This window comes from Oratosquilla oratoria, chromosome 43 (genome assembly GCF_046742065.1).
Source record: "Oratosquilla oratoria isolate Oo_2021 chromosome 43, ASM4674206v1, whole genome shotgun sequence".
NCBI lineage: Eukaryota > Metazoa > Arthropoda > Malacostraca > Stomatopoda > Squillidae > Oratosquilla > Oratosquilla oratoria.
In genome coordinates this window covers 20,722,272-20,742,070 of record NC_134819.1, presented here as the reverse complement: position 1 = coordinate 20,742,070, position 19,799 = coordinate 20,722,272, and the positions used below count along the sequence as shown (strand labels likewise).

At 39.9% G+C, this 19,799-nt stretch overlaps 1 protein-coding gene across 1 annotated transcript in view; it reads right to left on the bottom strand.

Moving 5' to 3' along the window:
• Positions 1–19,799, bottom strand: part of LOC143022072 (vascular endothelial growth factor receptor 1-like) — a gene marked incomplete in the record, with an annotated part of 236,263 nt that overhangs the window by 39,123 nt on the left and 177,341 nt on the right. The window contains 9 exon segments of the mRNA XM_076180019.1: positions 2,797–2,967; positions 5,864–6,002; positions 9,729–9,746; positions 10,739–10,902; positions 11,317–11,464; positions 13,028–13,191; positions 13,395–13,545; positions 17,182–17,324; positions 17,478–17,640. Of these exon segments, the coding sequence (XP_076036134.1) occupies positions 2,797–2,967; positions 5,864–6,002; positions 9,729–9,746; positions 10,739–10,902; positions 11,317–11,464; positions 13,028–13,191; positions 13,395–13,545; positions 17,182–17,324; positions 17,478–17,640 (1,261 nt within the window).

Below are 19,799 nucleotides of genomic sequence, written 5' to 3'. Positions count from 1 at the left end.
CCTCGACCTGTAGCTGAGGTGGTGACCCAATCGGGACAAGTGGCCAAAATGGCCCTCAAAATTACCAAAGGGGTACCCACGGATTTGGACAAAAAACCGTCATGTCTCTGATTTGGCCCAAACTTACTCCAGAGGGAGAGAGTCATCCACAGGACACATCGAGGTAGACGTGGGGAACCTGGACCCAAGGGCGAGGTTGTGGCGACCAGTCAAATTTGTGTGTAATTTTCCCCTCTCATTTCCGCCTGTTGGCGCCCGTACTTTTAGCCTGAGCAGTATCTAAGTGCGATCCGCAAGAGCCCTGGTGGCCTTCGACCTGTAGCTGAGGTGGTGACCCAATCGGGACAAGTGGCCAAAATGACCCTCAAAATTACCAGAGGATTTGGACAAAAACCGTCATGTCTCCGATTTGGCCCAAACTTACTCCAGAGGGAGAGAGTCGTCCACAGGGTACAGCGAGGTAGACGTGGTGAACCTGGACCCAAGGGCGAGGTTGTGGCGACCAGCCAAATTGGTTTGTGTTTGTGTAATTTACCCCTCTCATTTCCGCCTGTTGGCGCCCGTACTTTTAGCCTGAGCAGTATCTAAGTGCGATCCGTAAGAGCCCTGGTGGCCCTCGACCTGTAGCTGAGGTGGTGACCCAATCGGGACAAGTGGCCAAAATGACCCTCAAAATTACATGGATTTGGACAAAAACCGTCATTTCTCCGATTTGGCCCAAACTTACTCCAGAGGGAGAGAGTCGTTCACAGGGTACAGCGAGGTAGACGTGGTGAACCTGGACCCAAGGGCGAGGTTGTGGCGACCAGCCAAAATTGTGTGTAATTTTCCCCTCTCATTTCCGCCTGTTGGCGCCCGTACTTTTAGCCTGAGCAGTATGTAAGTACGATCAACAAGAGCCCTGGTGGCCCTCGACCTGTAGCTGAGGTGGTGACCCAATCGGGACAAGTGGCCAAAATGACCCTCAAAATTACCAAAGGATTTGGACAAAAACCGTCATGTCTCTGATTTGGTCCAAACTTACTCCAGAGGGAGAGAGTCGTCCACAGGGCACAGCAAGGTAGACGTGGGGAACCTGGACCCAAGGGCGAGGTTGTGGCGACCAGCCAAATTTGTGTGTAATTTTCCCCTCTCATTTCCGCCTGTTGGCCCCCGTACTTTTAGCCTGAGCAGTATCTAAGTGCGATCCGCAAGAGCCCTGGTGGCCCTCGACCTGTAGCTGAGGTGGTGACCCAATCGGGACAAGTGGCCAAAATGACCCTCAAAATTACCACGGATTTGGACAAAAACCGTCATGTCTCCGATTTGGCCCAAACTTACTCCAGAGGGAGAGAGTGTCGTAATAATACTAGCATCATAAAGTATAGTCCCCGATTATATCGATCGTTCTCTCTTTCACCCCTGAATATTGATAACCATAGAAAATGTGATGAAGACAGTTTAGAGCAGTGGTTCCCAAACTGGGGAAAATTGAAGCTACCAGGGGGAAATAATTACACTACCTACTAACTAAAAAAAATCTCTGATGGATTTTCTCATGTCTGAGAGAGAGAGAGAGAGAGAGAGAGAGAGAGAGAGAGAGAGAGAGAGAGAGAGAGAGAGAGAGAGAGAGAGAGAGAGAGAGAGAGAGAGAATGCCTGTTTATCAGTATATTTGTACATTTGAAAAATAAATTAGTAAATAGTCACAGTGTATTTCAACTACTCTTTCCCTGTTACACATGAATGGGGAAATCTGGATAGTTGACCTGGGTGCAGGGGGAAATGACAGAAAAAAGTTTGGGAACCACTGGTTTAGAGAGAATGTCATTATGCAGGGGCAACTACAATAAATATAATCAAGACTCCGATATGGCAGCCTCGCGTATCCACTTGCTCCTCATGCCGCCTACGTATGTGGCACCGTATGGAAGGGGTTAATGTTGAGCTATGCTCATAGTGACTTGTTCTTGTATCTCTCCGCATCCAGTTTATTCCTAAAATCGTGTATAGTTTTGGCACTCACTGTTTCTCCATTTAGCTTGTTCCAGACATCAATTGCTCTATGTGGGAAGCTATTCTTTTTCAGGTTTTTTCTATAACTGTCCTTCTTTAGTTTCTTTTCATGTCCCCTTGTTTCTCTTCTGTCCCACTTTAATAAGTTGTCTCTATCGAGAATTTTCATCCCTTTCATAATTCTGTATATGGTCAATAAATCACCTCTTTCTCTTCTCTGTTCTAGTGTTGACAGATGTAATTTCTCCAATTTTTGTTCATATGTCTGATTTGACAGTGTAGGTGCCATTTTTGTCACTGCTCTTTGGATTCTTTCTAATTTTCTTATGTTCTTCTTTGTGTAAGTTGATATGTCTATACAGGAACCAATGACAAGTACCTGCATGTGGTGGTCATAGGAGATGAACAGCAAAGCTGCCCATTTTCAACACCCATTAACCCCCCCACCTCCATCAGATGTAGTCCTGAGGGGCTGACACTCCAAACTGAGTCTAAGATCTCTTTTTATCAACCTCATTTGTATTCCTTATATTTTTTCACACATGGAGAGCTGCCAACTGCTCTCCTCTCCCTACCAGTTTGAGTCAGAGACATAGAAAAATTTCTCACACTGATACAACACTGACAACAGTCCAAAGTTTCTTCCCAGAGAGATCTGTGGGAGGTTCTTAAGACCTTTACCAGCCACTGTGGAGCTGCTGGTTTTCCACCTAGTGAAACTTGAGGTAATGATGGACTGATATGCCTATACTTTTTTGTTTCAAAAAGTAACCTTAGTACAATTATATTCCATCATACTTACCAGAGACTATGGGAATTGATAATGTAACATTTTTATAGTCAAATTTGATGCCTCCACATTGTATCTGTATCTGGTCACCTTCTATCACTTGTAGTACCTCTTCATGATTTATAAGAGGAATTTGATGGTCATCATCACTGGACATGATGAATATAAAACTATCTCCAATATCTGTAGGGAAAAAAAAAAAAAAAAAAAAAAAATAAAGATAAAAATACATCATATACATACATATACCAAGGCTTTTTTCCCCCTTTCCAGGGGGGTAGCCAAAAAGGACAAGGCACAAAAACATTCCCACCCATTTCATCCCCGAAAACACTCCACACCCCTCCACCCTCCCTCCCATCTTAGCACCTCCTAGATGACGGGTCATCCATGCACCCTGTCCACTGCCATGGGTCAGAAGCAGTGTCGCAGGACACAGCACATCTACAGCAAGGCCGCTTCATTAAATCGGCGACCCCCCCTCTCCGTCCCCCCATATAAAAGAGAGGACGGGGAGAAATCCCTTCGGGCTGCGTCAAAAATTTTTGCTCACACACACTACCTCACCCCCATTCCCCCGTCCAATCCACCTCATGCATCACAACATTTTCCATATACAACCATTCTCCATTCACCCCTGTCTTCTGTCCTCTCCCGTCCTTCCTCAACCGACATTCCCCTCTTCCCCAAAGCCCCCTTCACCCCATCCATCCATCTCATCCTAGGACGTCCCCTCATGTTCACTCCCTCCACATCTGCCTTCCGTACCTCCTTTACTAGTCTTTCTTCACTCATTCTTTCCATGTGTCCAAACCATCCTAATACTCTTTCATCCACCCTATCTCCCAGCTCCCTTTCCACCCCTGTTCTCCTCCTCACTTCCTCATTTCTCACTCTATCTAGCCTAGTAACCCCCATCATACTTCTCAGATGCCTCATCTCAAACACATTCAAGTTCCTTCTCTCTTCCTCTCTCATGTTCCATGTTTCTGCTCCATACAGTGCTGTTGGCACAATCACTCCTTCATACAGTCTCCTCTTAGCATCCATTCCCAGATTCCTATTCCTCATTACACTTTTTAAACCACCAAGGCATTTACTCGCTTCTCTCAATCTACATTCTACCTCCACCTTCACTCCACCCTTTCCTGCCACATTTGCACCCAAATATCTAAAACTATCCACTTCCTCCAGTTGCTCTCCCTTAATGCTCACTTCCAGATTACTGCCACTTTCACCCCTTGTACATCTCATCACCTTACATTTACCCACATTTATCTTCAGCTTTCTTCTATCACACACTCTCCCAAACTCTGTCATCAGCTTCCTCAATCCCTCCTCCCATCCTGCCACAAGCGCAGTGTCGTCCGCAAACAACAGCTGGCTCACCTCCCACTTTTCTCCATTTTCTTTAACCATCTCCAATCCCTGACCCACTACCCTTGCATTCACCTCTCGCACCACCCCATCCATGTATAAGTTGAACAGCCAGGGTGACATAACGCATCCCTGACGAAGTCCCACCTTTACCTCAAACCACTCACTCTCTCCATTTCTAATCCTGACACAAGCTCTACTACTCTCATAAAAACTCTTGACAGCTCCCAGAAGCTTTCCTCCTATCCCGTATATCCGCATAACCTCCCACAGTGCCTTTCTGTCTACCCTGTCGTAAGCCTTTTCTAGATCCATAAAGGCCCAGAAAACATCCTTCCCCTTTCCTATAGCTTTCTCACATATCTGTCTTACCACAAAAATCTGATCTACACAACCTCTACCTGTCCTAAACCCACACTGTTCCTCACCAATTACTCCCTCTGTTCCTCTCCTAATCCTCTCAATCAAGATCCTCCCATAAGCCTTCCCAACTACACTTAACAAGCTAATCCCTCTGAAACTACTACATTCACACTTGTCCCCCTTTCCCTTGTAAAGTGGAACTATACACGCACTCCTCGAGTCCTATGGCACTCTACCTTCTCTCCAGCAAACATTAAATAACCTCACCAACCAGTCCACCATCACTATACCTCCTTTTTTAAGACATTCTGCAAGGCATCCATCCAGACCAGGTGCCTTACCTGCTTTCATCATCTTAACTGCTGCCTTCACTTCATCCTTCCTTATTTCTCCTCCATTTTCCTCACTCATCACTCTCATTTTCTTAGCATTTCCCACTGCAGCTATCTTTCCCTCCCTATCCTCCTTCACATTAAGCAACTCCCTAAAATATTCTGCCCATCTTCCCCTTACTGCCTTCTCCTCCATTATCATCTCTCCATCTGCACCTTTTACCTTTTCTTCCCCACTTGATTTGCCTCCTCTTCCTCTCTTAATTTCTTTCCAAAACATCTTTTTATTACTTTCAAAATTTTCTGTCATACTCTTACCCCATTTTACATCTGCTCTCCTCTTTGCCTCCTTTACCTTTTTCTTTACTTCTCTTTTCTTTTCCCTGTGCGTCTCATATGACTCCCTCGTCCTACTTTGTAACCAATCTGTGAAAGCTCGCTTCTTCTCTTCTACAACCTTCTTCATTTCCTCATCCCACCATTCACTACCCTTCCTTCTATTTCCTCCTGACCTTCTTGTTCCACACACCATCTTTGCACACTTTGTGACTCCCTCCTTGAACCATCCCCATTCCTCCTCCACACCTACCTCCACTCTATCCTTCACTCCCTCCCACTCCTCCTTCAGCTTCCTCTTGTACTCCTTCTCCTTTTCCTTTTCGTTTAGAGAGTTCACTCTAAGCACCTCCCTACCTTTTGTCCCTTTCCTCTTCCTCCATCTGTCAACTTACCTTCCACCAGAAAATGATCTGATATTCCCCCACCATCTCCCCTTAGCACATGTACATCTCTAACTCTTCCTATCATAATCCTATTTACCACTACATAGTCCATTAAAGATAAAAATAAAAATAAATAATATAAATAAATAAGATAAATAAAAGAAGATGAAAAACAAGAAAATAAAATAGAAATTACAGACACATTAGGGATTAATTATGAAATCATATTTATTATATTCTTTGCTTTTCCTGAAACAGTTAAAAAAAACTTAAGTCGGGCCTCACCTGTAACTCTAATAGGAATAGTAGAATAATCCATCCCAATTTCATTCTTTGCTCTGCAATGTAAGAATCCAGAATCTGTTCCTCTTACTAGCTTCTCCTCCATGAACCAGTTTTCTAACTTGTCTATTTGATACCCCTCCTGTGTACAGAATAAAGAAAAAATTACTTTAAAATATGACATTTCAAGGGCATGGACAGTATGATGTAAAACACCATTAATAGTGATAGGTATTAAATCCTAATAATTTTTTACAAGAAACGTAATACATCCTGAATAAAAATGAATGCTCACTGTATAGAAACTCTTACATTACAATTTTACTATCTGCCAATTATAGTTATGTAGCTTGAAACCCTGTGGTTTAAATTCTTATATACAGTAAACCCTTAATCACAGGGCTTAGAAGAGAAGGAAGCAATCTATTGGCCATTTACAGAATCATGAAAGGCATGGAAGTCCTCGACAAATAAGATTTATTAAATTGGGATAGAAGAAAAACAAGGGGACATGAAAAGAAACTCACAGAGGACAATTATAGAAAAGATCTGGAGAAAAAAAAACAAAAAAACTTTCCACATAGAGTGGTGATACAAAAACGGGTCACAACGAGCATAGCTCCCATCCTGTAAAATACAACTAGGTAAATCTGAAACAAATTGGATGAAACAATAGTGTATGCAAACACCATACATGAATTTAAGAACAAACTAGATGTTGTGAGAATAAACACCGTGTGAGATCGAAACCTTTATTGGTACGACATTTCGCTTGTTACAGCTTTTTCAAGTACAGACATGGCAAACACTCTGAGTATATATAGGCCAACGGGGAAGGAACTGGGAGAGGTTATCAGGGAGGGGTGGGTGGTAGGTGGAGGGGCGGGGGTGTGAGAAGGGGGACGGGTGGGACTTGGTGGAGATAAAGGAGGACATTTGGGACAGTTTGTTGAAGTGGACTAAGGGGGACATTTCATACATTTGTATAATGCGGGTAATAGATGGATGATAGGAGGGGCGATGTTAAACATGCCTCTGTTCTGCTCAATGGTTTTGAAGCTTTGAATGGTGGCCGCTTCGAGGCATTTCCTCCTTACCCTGTCTGGTTCACTAAAAAGAAGCTCTGCGTTATCCCAATCCATCAGGTGTGTTGGTGTTCCGGTGGATAACACAGGCGTTGGTGGTGATGTTGTTCCGGGAATCGTAGCGATGCTCCCAGATCCGAGTCTTCAGGTCACGGGAGGTCTCGCCAATGTATACTTTATCACATCCAGCACAGGGTATGTGGTAGACACCAGTGTTTTTTCCCCACATCTCGTCCTGGCTGTCACTCTTTCTAGAGAGATGAGGACGAGATGTGGGGAAAAAACGCTGGTGTCTACCACATACCCTGTGCTGGATGTGATAAAGTATACATTGGCGAGACCTCCCGTGACCTGAAGACCTGGATCCGGGAGCATCGCTACGATTCCCGGAACAACATCACCACCAACGCCTGTGTTATCCACCGGAACACCAACGACCACCTGATGGATTGGGATAACGCAGAGCTTCTTTTTAGTGAACCAGACAGGGTAAGGAGGAAATGCCTCAAAGCGGCCGCCATTCAAAGCTTCAAAACCATTGAGCAGAACAGAGGCATGTTTAACATTGCCCCTCCTATCATCCATCTATTACCCGCATTATACAAATGTATGAAATGTCCCCCTTAGTCCACTTCAACAAACTGTCCCAAATGTCCTCCTTTATCTCCACCAAGTCCCACCCGTCCCCCTTCTCACACCCCTGCCCCTCCACCTACCACCCATCCCTCCCTGATAACCTCTCCCAGTTCCTTCCCCGTTGGCCTATACTGTATATACTCAGAGTGTTTGCCATGTCTGTACTTGAAAAAGCTGTAACAAGTGAAACGTCGTACCAATAAAGGTTTCGATCTCACACGGTGTTTATTCTCACAGTCTTGTCGGCTTTTGCCATTGTGTTTCAAACTAGATGTTGCGAGATACAAAGATGGGTTGCCATGGGCATAGCTCCCCTTTCTGTGTAATATAACTAGGTAAATACATACCCACTGCAAATATAAAAAAATGTAAATTGCTGCTCACCTTAAAAACATTCCTGGAGCCCTTATTTTCCTATCTACATATATAGGGTGTATAACTACGGAAAACACACTATGTGCACATTGCTGCACATCCTGTTCACAGTTGTTAACAATAACAATTGTTACATACAATTGTTACTCTACTTTTGTTTATGTGGAAAAGGGAATCAATAACAACAAATTATAAACCCTTCTAACACTTGTCCAACACCACCTTCTCAAGAATCAACACCTTTTGGAACTTGGGGACCATCATGAAAAATATGAAAATGCAGTTATCAATGTACAAAAAATCCCTTACATACAAAAGGGATATGTACCTCTCAACACTTTTGTGTATTGAAGCATTTTATCTAATAAGGAGTTTAAGAACATGCTGAGATGTGTTCCAGGAGAACAATGGCTTAGGAAAAACAGAATGGAAGCCTCCCATCAGAAATCAAGAGTAGCACTGCTCATTCCATAAAACCACAAATCAAAGAAACATCCAATTGTAAAACCAAATGGCCAAACCCTTCCATTGAAAAGAACCAAAAATCCTGGGTCTCACTTTTGATACCCACATGACCTTCAGCTTGCACATCAAAGACATGACAGTGAAAACCAACAAGAAATTCAACATACTAAGACCAATAGCAAGTACCGGTACACCATGGTCAGCAGAAGGAAACCTTAACCACTTCACTCCGGGCCAAAATCTCGCAGGCAGCATTAGCTGCCAGATGTACGATGTTGCGTCATAATACTCACATCATAGAAAATAGTCACCGCTTATATCGATCGTTCTCTCTTTCACCCGTGAATTTTGATAACCATAGAAAATGTGATGAAGCCAGTTTAGAGAGTATGTCAGTTACGCAGGGACAACTGCAATAAATATAATCAAGACGACGATATGGCAGCCTCGCGTATCCACTTGCTCCCCATGCTGCCTACGTAGGAAGCACCGTATGGAAGGGGTTAATCATAGTCTACTAACAGTTCCCAAGAATTAAACTAGACTACGCTTCTCCAGCATATTTCCCAACAAACAAGAAAACAAATATTGACACCTTACAAACTACATAAAAAAAAGGATTGAGAAATAATGACAGGATGTACCAAAATCATTCCAATGTAGCACCTGCTTACAGAAACCAAAACCCTCCTCATAAAACACCACATTAAAATGATAGTTATACAATTATACATAAATGCCCTAAACTCCACTCACCCATCTCACTATATCACACAAGCACAATCAGCTAAATGAAAATTAAAAGTGCACTATTCAAACATTTACAACAACCTTCCATATACACCACATATAAAAACACATTCACATTCTGATCAAGAAACAAGCAGACAACTGAACTCCCTATTCCATAAAAATCCTCAGACATTAGCGAGATACAAAGGTGGGACACCACGAGCATAGCTCCCCTTCCCATATAATACAACTGGGTAAATACATATAAAAACGCATTCACATTCAGATAAAAAAAACAAGCAGACAACTGAACTCCCTATTCCATAAAAATCCTCAGGAGAAGCAAAAATGACTCTTACATAACTATGTTCAGGTCACCATTTAGTACTACAACAGTATTAACACAGAATAGACCTGGCCATAGAAACAAACTGCCCCAGATTCAACCATTACACAGAAGACACAGAACACTTCGTTTTACTCTGTCCCTCCCTAACCATACTCAGATAACAACACAACATTTTTTCATCGAATGATTTGAACAAAGAGCCAATTCAGTGGCTGTTGTTGATTACCTGGGTTCTGTGTGTCTCCTGCAAAAGAAATATGGGTCAATAGATTGATCTCATGCTGGAAGTCTATCTATATACAAAGGGCCCCCTTATAAGGGAGATAGACATGCAAGCTTGAAACATGATACTTAAATCTAGGTCTTGTACTCCACTCTTGAGTCCAAGAGATTACAGATGTACCTGTACATATTCAATCCTGCCAAAGTTATTTTGTTTTGTTCATTGATAGTGTTGTTCATGTTGCTGTTTGTGACATCTTTTGTGGTAGTCAGTATGCATTTGTTCAATCCTGAATGCTCACCACAGGACCAGTTGCCCATCCCCTGGGAGATGATACAACCTTTCTACCTCACCATAGTGGCTAAATCTGTCTCAGTATGGTGATGGATAATGTGAAATGCATGTGGAGTGTTGAATGTTTAAGAATAGCTATGGTTCTGAATGGGACCTGAAACCAATGTTATCAGCTTAACCATACTGATTAAGTGCTAGCACTAAAATATGGGCATTGGGAAAGAGGGGAATGTCTGTTGAGGAAGGACGGGAGAAGACAGAAGTCAGGGGTGAATACAGAGTGGTCATGTATGGATGATGCTGTGATGGATGACATGGAATGGATGGGGGATGGGGGGTGAGGGAGTATGTGTGAGAAATAATTTGATACAGCCCGAAGGGATTTTTCCCCATCTTCTTTTCTGCATGAGGGGATGGAGAGGGGTTCACTGATTTGATGAAGCAGCCTTGCTGTGGATGTGCTGTGTCTTGTGACACTGCTTTTGACCCAGGGCAGTGGGCGAGATGCAGGGATGACCCATCATCCAGGAGGTGCCAAGATAAGAAGGAGGGAAGAGGGTGGAGGGCAGTGCAGTGTGATGGGGATGGAATGGGTGGGAGTGGTTTTTATGCCTTTGTTTTTTGGCTACCTCCCTTATACAGGGGAAAAAAGTATTTGGTATATGATGTATGTACTAAAATATGACTCTAAAATAATTATTTCCATATTCTATACTCACCTCCATATAAGTGAAAGAGGAGTCACAATGACCATCATCTTGCTGGCACTTTTCAAAGGACCACTTGACTTCAGGTAAAGGGTATCCCTCTACCTGACACTGGATGATGCGAGTTTCTCCTATTGGTATAGGAGGGATCTCGTGCATTTGGGTAACTGGACTACCTAGGTAACAACAAAATTTATGGTAAAAAGTCAACATTATTGGCCAAATCATGTCATTAATTTACTACCAATTAACCAATGTAAAATATCAACTAAATGTGGTGGAGGACTTATTCTTTTCTAAGATACAGAATATAAAAAATTGTAAGTACTGCAATACACCAACTATGGATAAACTGTTGCATGTTCTATAATATGTACTACTGTACCATTACAGTATTACTATATTGTATTTCTGATTAGGTTGGGGGGAATACTTTTGGCAGTGCCTAACAGTAACCAACAACAAATAATAAAGAATTAGAAAAAAAAATGTGAGACCATGTTTTTTTAATATGAAAGTAAAATATTCTTAATCTTTAAATTTTTCAATCATGGATTACTGAACTTTGTTGATAATAGAAAACATCTTACTTTTGACAATTAGATTCAGGGACACTGAATCTTTTGCAGCACCATCAGCAGTTATGCCTTTGATGGTGTATTGCCCAAAATCCATTGCAATAACACCAAAAATTTCTAGCCAAGCCTCTCCTTCTGTGGTGTTGACAAAGGTTCTCACCTGAAATAGACAAAAAATTAAAAGAGGATAAATAGTTAGATAGACAGATAGATAGAGAGAGAATAGGATGAGGCAAATGTTTACAGACTTTTAGGTAATAAATAAAGGAGAAAAAATTCCTACATCATCCTTACACAAGGTCATAACAGCATTATGTACACCCAAAGAAATACCTTAATTTGGTAATTTAAAGGAAATTATATGAAACTCCATTATATCTTCCAATAAAAAGAGATACCACAATAGATTTCAGGATTACTGCAAAAAAAGCCAAGAATTCATACTCCAGCAGTGTTGCAAGGAACAGAGTGACTTTCCTATTCACTTTTTCACTAGCGGGTGATTTGTTGACCATTTACAGAATTATGAAAGGGATGGAAATTCTCAATAGAGATGACTTATCAAAATGGGATAGAAGAGAAACAAGAGGACACAAAAAGAAGCTAAAGAAGGACAGTTACAGAAGAGACCTGAAAAAGAATAGCTTCCCACATACAGTGATTGATGTCTGGAACAAACTAAATGGAGAAACAGTGAGTGCCAAAACTATACACAATTTTAAGAATAATCTGGATGCAGAGAGATATGAGAACGGGTCACTACGAGCATAACTCTCGTCCTGTAAAATATAACTAGGTAAATACACATAAACCCACATCTCCCACCTGAAATTCACTTTCATCCATATTGTACTCAAAGACACTTCCCTCCACTCCACCATGCATTTTCTATCCCACCAGCTGAGTCACTCCTACCCTGCCTTGCCCATTCATCACTCTCAACACTCCACCACACTCCCAAACTAAAACTTGCCCCTCCCCTTCAACTTAGTTTCAATTAATGCTGACATATCCATCTTTCTTCTCACAAATAAACCACCAATCTCTTTCCTTTTGCTCTCATCTGTGCCACAACTACTTACATTTAATGACCCAAATTCTAGAGTTCTGGATAGAGTCCTACTCTTTGACCATGTTATGCATCAACTTCTCATAGGAAGAATATGCAGAGTGCAGGATCCCAAGTCCTATCATTGTGTCCCACTTAGTTACCATTTACAACATACATGGGAAACACAGTGGCAGAATTCTTTCCCTCTATCATGGTGGGGGCCCAAAAGAGGAGTCACAGAAATGGTAAAGGACAGATTGAAAGCAACAACATAAATGAGGGACAGCAGTAGTACATTCTCTTTTCATATGACCTTGTTCTAGATTGAGAGGTCTCCTGTCAGCATGCTTTATCACTGTAACATAAACATCTATTACTAGGGTTTCAGTGTGGGACGGGGAGAGAGAGAGAATGGAAGAGAGAGAGAGAATGGAAGAGACAGAGTGAGAGAATGGGAAAGAGAGTGAATGGGATAGAAAAAGAATGGGGGTAGAGAGAGAATGGGAGAGAGAGAGAGAGAGAGAGAGAAAGAGAGAGAGAGAGAGAGAGAGAGAGAGAGAGAGAGAGAGAGAGAGAGAGAGAGAGAGAGAGAGAGAGAGAGAGAGAGAGAGAGAGAGAGAGAGAGAGAGGGGGGGGGAGTTAATAAGAAAAGCTATCCAATGCACAACTTACCCTGTCATCAACCTCTGGTAAAATCTCTTCATTTCTGAAAAAAAAAATCACTTCAGGATTGTATGGAAATGATTTGATCACTGTTTTCCACTGAATGACATCTCCTTCTTCACAGACAATTCTTCTCACTTGAGATGAGACATTGATGTAACTTTCCTGTTCTTCTACAAGAAAAAAAAAAAATATTAAAAAGAGTCCTTAGATAATTTCAGCAATAATAAAATTCACACAATTCATGGTTATGAAGAAGCACTGCTATGGCAGATTTTATTCATAAAACTGACTCACACAGAAACAACCTATGGATAAGACTTAGGAAAAAAGACATTATAATCACAAAAATACTCCCATAGCTAAATCTACAAACCTTTTACAGTAACAAGATAGGTGTTTTCATTGGATAACATTCCATTTGCTGTAACTTTACATGTGTATATTCCTGAGTCTTCTAGCACTGGTTCATGTATTGTTAAATCGCTGCTCTTTTGATCATTTCGCTGCTGCATTATAGTTGGTTTCTGGTGAGAGAATAATCAGTGTGCTGTAGATAAATATATCTAAACATACATACATACATATACCAAGGCTTTTTCCCCCTTACAAGGGGGGTAGCCAAAAAGAAAAAGGCACAAAATCAATCCCACCCATTCCACCCCTGAATACACTCCACACCCCTCCTATATACCTATATATTTTCTTAATCTGTGCATATACCACTTATAAATGAAATTCAATCTATTTTTGAGTTATTTTTTTTTCTTTTTTTATAATAAGTTTTAATTCAGTCAAATAAGCTATTTCTGGACACACAATGAACTCAAAAGAATCATCTATGCAGTTATTTACATATACAGACGCTCCTCTACTTACGTTCATTCGTTTTACATTTTTTCGATTTTACGTTTGAACTGACTGTAAAAAAAAAATTGAAAAAAAAAAAAAAATTGAGTGAATTTTTTAGTTTAGCGTGCTCTCCGTAGTTCAAACGATACTTATGCATGACACTGCGTCCATTATTTACATGGCACAAACGACAGACTGAACGTGCCTTGCCTTATCCTCCTCCCCCTCCTCCTCCACCATCTCAATTTATGTTGCTTGAATTTAATCTATTTGAAATTAATGTTATTATTTTACAATGTTATGTGTATAATTAATGATTTAGGGGTGTTTTATAAGATACGGTAATAGGATTTACGGATGTATAGTATAGTTACAACTGACGTTCATTTTCAACTTACATTAGGCCGTTCGGAATGTAACTAAAACGTAAGTTGAGGAGCGTCTGTATAAATAATGAACCAGTTTCCCTAGAAAGATCTTAGCATATATTCTCTTGACTTTGCCCTGAAAACATATAATTTTAGCATAATATAACTTAAAAAAAAAGCAAGCCGACAGGAGACCTCTTGGTCCATATCTAAGTCGGATGTGAAAAAAATCATAATAATAATAAATCAATAAATAAAAACTATAATAATGTAAATAACAAATAAAATACATAAATAAATGCATAGGTATTGTTAAATAATAAACAAACAGGTAAATAGTAAATAATGATAAATTGACATATAACTAACAATAAATGAAAATCAAACAGACAAATGATAAGAAAACAAAAACAAATAATATAAAATAAATTATAATCATTACAGCATCTTGCTTAGGTGTTTATCTAAATGATTCTTAAAGCTTCGAACTGAGCTACATTGCACTACCTGTGCAGGAAGTTGATTCCATTCATTAACTACACAGTTGGCTGATATACACTGTTTAGATGATTTGAGATTGTTACTGATAATTACGTTGAGATCCTTTTCACTATCCACTTTTATTAACAAATTTCCAAACAACTTGTAATTGTATTTACTGTTATCTTTACCTATGTGCATTACCTTACATTAGCCACTTTTCAGACCATTCCTGTAGTTTATCTAAATTTTCTTGAATATCTAATTGGTTAAGTGATCATTTGCCATTTTGCACAGTATTTGGAAACAATAGATTTTTAGTCCGTGGTCTATATCATTTATATATACAGGTAAACATCAACTTACGATGGCATTAGGTTTCGATAGATCCATCGTAAGACGATTTCATCGTAAGTCGATCCCCAATTTGTGTATCACTGTTCCGTGGTCACTGTACCTAGCCTACCTGTATATTAACCACCAGAGATACTGAATATAGCCTATTAAACATGTACAGTAGTTTATTTAATTATTTTTATCCTTTTTACCATATTCAAACACTATAATATGTATTTTCAGTACGGAACTTAAATCTCGCGGGCAGCAGCCAATGCCAGCCGTACGACGTGTCGTAATAATACTCGCATCATAAAATATAGTCACCGCTTATATCGATCGTTCTCTCTTTCACCCGCGAATTTTGAAAACCACAGAGAATGGGATTCAAGGCACATTTGGGAGAATGTAAAAACACGGGCGACTACAATAAATATAATCAAGACGCCTACGTGTGCGGCACCGTATGGAAGGGGTTAAATATATCATATCGTCGTCGTCGTCGTCATCGTAAAGTCGAACAATCGTAAGTCGCGGCCATCGTAAGTCGACGTTTACCTGTACTATGAATAGAAGTGGCCTTAGAGTGGAACCCTGAGGAACTCCTCTCATAATATTTTTCCATCTACAAGTTTTTCCATTTAGAACAACTCTCTGCTTTCAATCATTCAACCAATTACTAGTCCAACCTTTATAGGCTACCACTTACTCTGTGTGAAGCTAATTTAGTAAGTAGTCTTTTCGTAGGGGACAGTATCAAAAGCTTTTGCAAAGTCTAGATATATTAAATCTATATTGTTTCTTTTGTCATAACTCGAGATGACTGTACTGTAGAATTCAAGTATGTTAGTCACGCAAAAACGTTTCCGTCTGCATCCATGCTGGTTATCTTTTATCAAACAGTTACTTTCTAAATTATGTTCAATAGCATCTCTGATGATGGTTTCCATCATTTTTCCTATGACTGAAGTCAAACTTATAGGCCTGTAGTTATTTGGTTTCTTTTTGTCACCTTTTTTGAATATGGGAGTAACATTAGCTAGCTTCCATACTCTTGGGACATCTCTGGATATGATAGGTTTCTTGAAAATAATTTCTAATGGAACAATGATCTCATTTTTCTTTTCCTTTAAGATTCTTCGATGCCATCTATCAGGCCCTGGTATTTACCTAGTTGTAATATACAGGAAGGGAGCTATGCTCATGGTGACTCGTCTTTGTATCTCTCAGCATCAAGTTTTTTCTTAAAATCTTGTATAGTGTTTTCACACACTGTTTCGTTGTCTAATTTATTCCATGTATCTATCACTCTGTGTGGGAATTAAGCTGTTCCTTTTTAATTTTCTTCTGTAACTATCTTTTTTTCAGTTTCTTTTCATGTCCTCTCGTTTTACCATTGTCCCATATTATCAAGTCATCCCTATCTAAAACTTCCATTCCTTTCATTATTCTGTAGATAGTCAGCAGGTCACCTCTTTCTCTTCTCTGTTCCAAGGTTGGTAGTTCTAATTTGGACAATCTTTGCTCATATGTTAGTTCGGAAAGAGTTGAGTTTTTCTATACACCTTTTAATATTTTCTTTTGTTATATTTACTGTAGTAAGTTTACCCTAGACTTTTCATGGGTTTCAGTTTGGAGTTCACTTTGAGGTGTTTCATTTATGAATACTGAGCTAAAAAAGTTGTTTAAAATATCACACATTCCTTCATTTGAATATTCAAACTGTGGCCAGATTTGGGATAATTAATCAAAAACATGGAAGGTTCATGACAGCCACTGTAGATGATAAAATAATCATAACTTACAAACCATTAAAAAAAAGTATATTTCTGTGACTTACATACATACATATACCAAGGCTTTTTCCCCCTTACAAGGGAGGTACCCAAAAAGGAAAAGGCATATAATCATTCCCACCCATTCCATCCCTGAATACACTCCACACCTCTCCACCCTTCCTCTTATCTTAGCACCTCCAGTGGTGGGGGAAAAGAATACTGCCACCAAGTATTTCCATTTGGATCATAAGAGGTGAGAAGAAAGGGACGGGGATTGGGACTAGGCATCCTTCTCCTTGTAGCCCCACAGGGGACATTTCTAAAAGAAAAAAAAAATTCTGTGACTTACTATTGCTTTATTGGGCCAGGTCCAGTGAAAAATTACATTCTCTCCTGAAATGACTGAGCACGTAAGCATGAATGGAAGTCCAACTACAAAGTGAGTAATTGGGGATGTAGATATTGCAGGTGATGGCAATTTATTCTGGGAAGCTGAAAAATGAGCAAATAATAAACACTATTCAAAAATTAAATGTATCAAAGAATATTTTATATGAAAAAATTCTCTATATCCGCAGGCAAATGAACATTGACCCATATTTCAAAATTGCATATTGAAAGAGCTTCATAAAAAAACATACATACCGCTGATAATAACCCGGACATATCTAGTAGTCTCACAGTCTGAGCAGACTGGGAAAGTGCTAGGAATATCAGCAATACAGGTGTACATTCCAGAATGGGTTACAGCAAGACTTTTTCTTGTAAAGCCTATTTTTGGGTCATACCATACACCTGGTTCATCTACCTGTATTACAAGAGATATACCACTTAGTTAAAAAATCTTTAATGCATACACAAGTCTTTCTGTATTTTTCTAAAATTTGAAAAAATAATATACTGCTGTGAAATGAAACATAATTGTATACAAACAGTATGTATACTTTTCAAAAACCTGCAGGAGACAGAGATAAAGAGATGGGAAAACTTGTTCATATGTACATGTACACATCTAGCTTCCATATGTATACACAAGACAACAGTGACAGAAAGTTTGAACGAGCATAAAAATAGGCTCTTCAATATGATGATGAAAAAAATGGAAGAAAGAAAAATTTAAAAAAGCATTTATCAATAAATGAACAGACAAACCTAAACTGTTTTCCAGGTTACTCAAAACTAAACCAAGATACAGGAAAGGAGATTCCAATGCTAAAAAATGAAGAAGTCTTTGAAGATATGTCAACCCATGTTAGAATAATGAACAAGTAAAAGAAAAGGGTGAGAACAGTAATCTATCTTTATACCAAGGGGCCAAGGGAAGGTGTGGTGGCAACTATGTTGTGGGACTATCCCCCCAACCTCCAGAAGAGGTTGGGGTCCAAATTATTACAAGAAGCCCTTGCCAGCCTGGAAGGTGGCACATGTCCCTGGGAGCAGCTTTGGTTACCCAGGGCAAGTACCAAAACACTTACCTAAATGTACACCTTCATGTTTATTCAACACCAAGGAGTGACTCCCCAGTGATCATCCCTCTTCTCCTCCTACTAGCTGGATGTAGAGAGCAACCCTGGACAAATTACACATATCTGTCACGCTCCAAACCCATCACCTCAAGCTGTCAGACAAGGGTTCAGTTTGATGCATCTTAAGCAAAGACTGGGCCCACCTCAATTACACAACACTTACTGACATAAAACACTTCACAAGCACCTGGACCTGTTCCCCTGATCTCACCCACTCCTCCACCCTCAGTCTATATCCTTGCCTACACCCTTACCTTTGGCCTCCCTTCTCATCTCATCCTACACTGCTCCACCATTACCATACCCAGAAAGCAACACAATATTTCTTCTTTAAGTATTTCAAGGGCTACTCTTATGGCTTTTGCCAGTTACCTGGGAGTTATGGATCTCCTGCAGGAGAAATCTGGGGCAATAGATTGGTTGAGTGACTGAATTGGATATAAAATCCTTACTGTGTACCTCTATAGCCAATCTACATACATACATACATATACCAAGGCTTTTTCCCCCTTTCAAGGGAGGTAGCCGAAAAGGGAAAGGCATAAAAACACTCCCACCCATTACATCCTTAAATATACTCCACACCCCTCCCACCCTCCCTCTCATCTGAGCACCTCCTGGATGACAATCTACATACAAAAAAAGGCCTTTTCCCCTCTTATAAGGTGGGGAAAAGTTAAAAGGTAGACATGAGCATTCCTCTGGTCTGTCAATAAAGATGCATGATGTAAATTATAATAAATACATAAAAAAATAGACATTTTAATAAATACATAAAAAAACAGACATTTTCAGGATGGAAAAGATTATATAAGATTTTGTCCATCTGAATTAAATTACTGATGATATACACAACTTATAAGAAATTATAAGACACATCCCAAAACAAACTTGGGATATTCTATGTTCATGAGTTGAAAATTCAATTCAATTTGCAAAGCTACTTACACAAAATTGGTGGTCAACTATATGTGACATAATTCTAAAATTTGTTGGCATTTTGAAGAAAAAAAAAAAAAAAAAAATCTTTAACATAAATCTATAAAATCTGAATGCATATTGATGCATAAAACAAATTAAATACATTATGTACAGTATATGATATCACTACAATACAGGCAGTGATGGATCCAAAGATCTTTGGTTGGGAGGTGGGTGTGACCAGAGAAAGCATTTAGATTCTGTGGAATGTATTTACATCAACCAATACCCAGGGCCCTGACAAGGGGAGGGACAGGGGGGAGGGCGGCACTTTTGGTGAAAAGAAGGTAAAGTAAATTCCCCCTAATGTACTTTTAATGCATAATTTATTTATCATGAGTTGTGTGTATGAATGATGTGTGTATAAACATTGTTTTGTGGATGAATATTACATGTGAATTGTGCTAGTGACCATCAGATGAGGAAGGTGGTGGTGGTGGTGATGTGTGTGTGTGGGGGG